The 6,000-nt window shown below is 41.3% G+C and overlaps 1 protein-coding gene across 1 annotated transcript in view; it reads right to left on the minus strand.

Annotated features, from left to right (window-relative positions):
• The window catches only part of SDCCAG8 (serologically defined colon cancer antigen 8), a 141,185-nt gene that overhangs the window by 95,431 nt on the left and 39,754 nt on the right, over window positions 1–6,000 (minus strand). Inside the window, exon 14 of the mRNA XM_006022873.3 lies at window positions 801–943. Coding sequence (XP_006022935.1) covers window positions 801–943 — 143 coding nt within the window. The remainder of the gene's footprint in view (window positions 1–800; window positions 944–6,000) is intronic.

The raw sequence follows: 6,000 nt of genomic DNA on the forward strand, positions 1-6,000 counted from the left end.
CAAAGAGTTTTTGTTTACGGTCTAACAAAGGTCCTAGATTTGTCACTAGATGTTTACAAATAGCAGGAGATAAAGTGATACAGACAATCAAAAGGAATACCTGAGTATTTTGCAAAAGGAGATATTACAACAATTACTAAATCAGTAAGTGTACCTTTGGATTGTTCTATATTTGTATCTAATAATACAATTATATAACCAGTATGGATTGGGGAACATGGTCAAGGATGGAATAAGCCCATAAAGAGCCTAGCCTGACAATGTTTGACATGCCATCTTGGTTTTTTTGCACCAAAACAAATGAGGGAAATGCTGCTTTCCTACACATCTTCCCTCTATTCATCTACTGCTACATTATGCACACTGTTTAAATTCTGATTAAGTATAGCTCCATAATTTACAATCAATATTTTAGTTCATTATTTTACAATACTTTCAATTAATAAATATGAAGCATCAAAATTTCTCAACCAATTCGCAGTGTATTGTTAGATACTTATGTGACATAATAAAGACTTTACCTAATAAATTAAATTCTTAAATATTTATCATTAGGTTTTTTTGAAAGTATATTTTTAAGTACTAGACTGGCTTTTTCCATATTAGTAATTTCTGCCGCACCTGTTCAAATTTCTGGGTATTTTATTTATCATACTCCTGAAAGTCACACACTTGTCATACTCCTGAAAGTTGCGCATGCAGTCAATGACTATAAGTATCTGTAGCAGCTGTGGAGAGGTCTGTGGCAAAAATTAACAGAATGAAATTGGTGCTATGGCATGTAATAGGATAAGGGGTACCTGGTGAGGTGCAGTTGGTGCTCAGATTTACTCAGCAGTTCTGTCAGTTTTAGGCACTCGTCTTTGGCTCTAGATGCATCCTGCTGTGCTTGTTCCAAACGCTGTTTGCTTTCATTCAGCTCTAAACCCAGTTTCTCTATTTCCTTAAAAATGCATATAATCAAAGAAGTATTTAGGCAATATATGTAGTGAAGACAATGAAACTCAGTAGAAAAATAAAGCATGTTTTTAGTTGTATGAAAAAGGAAACAAGAGTGGTTTGTAAAAATAAAAATGAATTTAACATAAGATTATGAAACAAAAACAAAAAAGGTAGAAGAAACTAAATTATCACAGTGGATACATTTTATTAAAACTTATTTCATAATATTATATTTTTAATTAAATGTTATTGTACATATAGTGTATAAGTTTGAGAGATGTGCCAACCCTGTAATTTCTCCTTTTCCTGTATAAAAGAATTCAGTTACCCCATACTCTTTATATGATCAACTAGTTAAAGCCATCCATCATTTACTATATTAATATAATATTATACTATATAAGGCATTCAGGTGCTTTTTTATATTTTATGTCCATTCAGACAAAAACTTAATTATGGCCTGATCCTGCAAAATATATCTTTATATAACTAAGGCTTATATATCTAATAAACTAAATATGTGAATTAAATCAATTAGATTACTGATATATTTTATGCACTTAAACTTATCTGAAGGACTGGGGTCTTTGTTTCCCATGCAGACATATTCAAATTAATATATATGTCTCTAGGCACACAAAGTTTTCAAGAAATAATAATTTCCAACACTAACAACACTTGCAAAGCAGAAAAAGAACATCTTTTGGATCTAATTGAGTATTTGAGCTCCTATAAAGGGACTTTTATGTCACAAAACTGCACTTCATCATTAAGGGTTTGTCTGCACAAGTTTATTAGTTACCTTTGACCATTTAAGTGACTTCATTTCTAAAGGGGCACACCCTAAAAGAACAAAGTTATTCCTCACATGGAGTTAGAGTTTCTTTATCATGAAATAGCTATTTCACTTAAGATTCACACTCTAGCTCGGCAGTTGAATTCGAGGCATCCCTTGTTGGACTTGGAGGGACTCCTCAGAAAATACCAGTCTTCATTAGTTTTTTTTTCACTAGTTCTGTAGCACATGCTATAGAAAAAGAACAGAGCAATTCTTCTGTTGAGAAGAACTCAAAAAATCCACAATATGTCAGAACATTTTAAACATTATTTCCTACTTGAAATCACTGGGTTTATCTTGTGAATCATGTTTGCACACCTGAGTGTGCTAACATTGTACAGCATCCCCCAGCATCTTTGAGAGGATCTCAAGGTAAATCAATCACGGTACAGCAACACCCTGGTTGAGAACCACTGCCCTACTTTTTCTCTACTATATTCTTCATATAGACAATGTTCTCTTTCAGTTTATTTTAAAGGCCACTTAAACATCCAAAAAGAATAAATTAATGCATTTCAGTGCCAGTATTTGCTTTTTAAACAACTTCATAATTATGTTGTTCCCATTTCTTCCACAGAAATGTTAGCCCAAATCATTTACAGTACGTTGTGATGCCTCAGGCAAATGCAATCTCTATGTCCAAAGAGGTTTCACTGTTCATTTTTAGACATGAAAGTACTTTTGCATTTCTGGTATTCAGAATTACAGAATTAAGGTTGTTAAATTATATTGCATGAAGGAAGCCAGGTTAGCATCCAACTACAGATAGCATTATATAAAACACATTTATAAAAAAAAAAAAGTATAATACATATAGTAAGCAATTATTAGTTTTAACACAAATGTCTGAAAACAACTTGGGAAACTGCAAAACATTTCTTTTCCTTTATGCTGTAAGAATAATATTTTAAACTCAAGCTAGATAAGCATTTTTTAATCTTAGTAAGAAGCTAATATATCTCAGTTTTATGGAATACTAAAGTCTCAATAAATACACTATGCTGTGTTCTAGCTAACAGCTCAATTCACTGTTTGGTTTCTCCCCAGTTCAACCTATTTGTGTATTTGTCTGAAGAGAAATAGAGTCCTTCCCATCTTTAGTGAATAAGCAACACTTCTGCAATGTATTATTTAAACATACACACACAAAATCATGCCTGGGCACAGCTTTTCTTTTAAAAAAAGAAAAGAAATAACTAAATATTTGAAAAGCTCAGATTTTAAGCCATGAAAATAAATACCCCTTCAGGGAAAAACCCAAGCAAACAGATGGGCTTTACATCATCCTCTGGAGGTAAATAGGCTAGGGTTCTGTCAAACCAACAGGAGAAGCAAATTCCAAAGTAAAAGCATCTCTGCTAAAAATCCTCTCCCTCCATCTGCCAGATGTTTAAACTGAGGGACTGTAGTCAGGAACATATCAGCTGATCTCAATTGTCATGTGGGTGCCTGAGGACAGAAGCAGCTTCTCAAAGCAGTTGGGTTTCAAACCACAAAACCATAACAGGGACTTAAAAACAGTATGAGTCCCAATACTTCTAAGCAGAAGCCATGATTAAGTCAGTGTAGTCTCTGAAGTAATGACATATTTTCCATCTACTGTTCATCACTAAGCAAGCATATTCAATCATTCTAAACTACTAAACATTTCCAAAAGGTCTACAGGGGTAATCCTATGTAGACAGCAGTGCACTGACCTGAATACAACTCAGAGGCATAGACCAGGGGTTGTCAACTGGGAGTATGTGTACTCCTGGGGGTACTTGAGAAGGCCCTAGGGGGTATGGGCAGGTGGGTGGGGACAGCTTGCCACCACACACCATCCCATGCTGCCACGCAGGTGCCACCCACCCGGCCATACACAGGGGTGGGAAAAGCTCACACGCAGTGACTGCTGCCATGCTGCATCTGGCTGTGCAACCCGCAGTGTCTGGCCACGTGCCATCCCCACTCTGATCCATGTCGAGCTGCCGGGGTACACTGCTCCGCGTCTGGCCACCGGGGATACACTGCTTCAAAAAGGTTGAAAATCCCTGGCATAGACAACTGTTGCAAAAGCCATGTCCAAAACAGCCATAGTCAGAATAGCAAAAAGAAAAGATAAAAAAGGCACCAAGGGACATAGGACCAACAAAGACACCCACAACAACTGGGGAGCCTGAAGTATCCCTGAAGTTATTTGGACTGAGTCTCAGTGAACTCATCTCAGCCAAATACAACTGAGGATTGACCAATTTAAAAAAAAGAAAAATAAGTATCTGTTTTAGACCTTTGCATTGTCATCATCCTGAAGGCACTGCAACCCAAACTGTGTATACTATGAATGACCTTGGTGTAAGAATTTATACAGCAGTTTCCGATAGTACAATGCATGTCACTTCTTCAGACCAGTTTACGCAGCCAAGAAACATTGTCCTGAGCAACTGTATAAACTGGCTGTGCACCAGATCAACAAACCCCAAAGACTATTGGTCCAGTGTGCCAAGGTGTTCTGGAGGGTACTATATGTATGGTTGTAATGTTTTGGGGGCAAGAGAAACTTCTGCAAATGCTCGCTCTTTCTGCCTCACTCCTACTTCTTTCCCTTTCCAAGAAAACATGAGTTACCTTCATACAACTCAATCATGGGTTAAAAGAAGTTACAACTGCTTAGGTTCTTATGTTTTTTTCCTCCCCAGAGGACTGGAATGGGCTTTGTTTGGTTGGGGTTTGATTCCTCTTACTCCCACTTGCTAAGATCATATATTTAGCTAGTGATACTACATAGAGCAGGGGTGTGCAAAATATGGCCCGCGGGCCAGATCCGGCCTGCCATGCCATTCTATCTGGCCTGCTGGGCCCCTAAAAATTTAAAAAATTATTATCTGTACCTGGTTGCCTGTTAAAGGTGATGACAAGGTGCCAGTGGCAACGGGACCCAGCAGCAGCAGCAAAGCCCAGCCATCCCTGCACAACCCCCAGCCCCCACCACTGGAAGCTTATGCCTAGGAGAGGCTTCTGGCCTGGGACCCTGTGGCTGTTTCCCGTCTCCCTCCATCCAAGAGGGAAACTCTGATAAGAACAGGAGGAGAGAGCGGGTGCTGGGAAGGATTGTTAGTGCAACAGGAGAAGGGAAGTGCCTGGGGAATCGCAGCAGTGGTGGGGGGAGGGAGGGAGAAGAGGTAGCGCAGGGACCATACCAGTGCCCCGGGGCCAGGGCTGGCAGGAGCCCAAGGCAAGGTGGCAGGAGCGCAGAGCCCAGGTTAGCAGGAGCTCTATGGAGCCAGACTTCTCCTTGCTGGTGGCCTGGCCACATGCAATCTTGAGGCTTGCCAGAATCATGCACTGCCGGAGGTCTACACCTGTGGCGGGCCATGAGCACTCCAAGGCCTCGCTGCCTGGTGCTGCCACTGGTGGCAGGGGCTGTGCACAGTGAGGGAAGGGGGCATGTTTGTAGGGGTGGTCCCACACAAACACCCCACCATACATATGTATCCACACCCCACCTTGCACTGCCATACACATGCACCCACACCCCCGCACAGACCCCAGCCACACTTCCTCCCACACACCTCATATCCACCCACATCCACACACAGCCACACCCCCAAAAAACCCATACACACACACCCATACCCAAACACCCACCCACATCCCCTGTTCACACCCACACATACTCTCCACATGCCTCCATACCCCCCCCACAATATACAAAAGTAAGATTTCATTTTAAGCTATTATGCAAACATTTCTATGTACACTATGCATAAATGCTGCATGCCCCCGGAGGCTGGGGGGGCATGGCAAGCTCCTACAGGTGGTGATGGTGCTGTCAGCAGTGGGGGGGATGGCGAGAGTGTGGTGGGGGGTGGGAGTGTGGCTATGGCACTGTTGGTGGTGGGGGTGGGAGGTGGTGAGTGTCGGCCAGTGGTCAGCAACCACCCACAGATGCCACCGGCAATCATAGACCACCTGCAGACGCCACCAGCAGTGTCGGTGCCGAGGGGGAGGTGGCGAGTGGCGACTGCCTCCAAGCAGCACTGGCGGTGTCAGCAGTGCCTTTTCGCAAGGGGTGCACATGCACCCATGTGCACCCCCTATGTGTCGCCAATGACACTACACAGATAAATCAGGGGAAAAATTAATGTATATTGTTTGATTTTTAGAATATAATTTGTTTTTTTTTCCAGTTCCAAGATGGCAAATCCCCTAGCCAAAAGGAGTACTACTGGAGAAAAGGG

Source organism: Alligator sinensis, unplaced genomic scaffold (assembly GCF_000455745.1).
Source record: "Alligator sinensis unplaced genomic scaffold, ASM45574v1 scaffold534_1, whole genome shotgun sequence".
NCBI lineage: Eukaryota > Metazoa > Chordata > Crocodylia > Alligatoridae > Alligator > Alligator sinensis.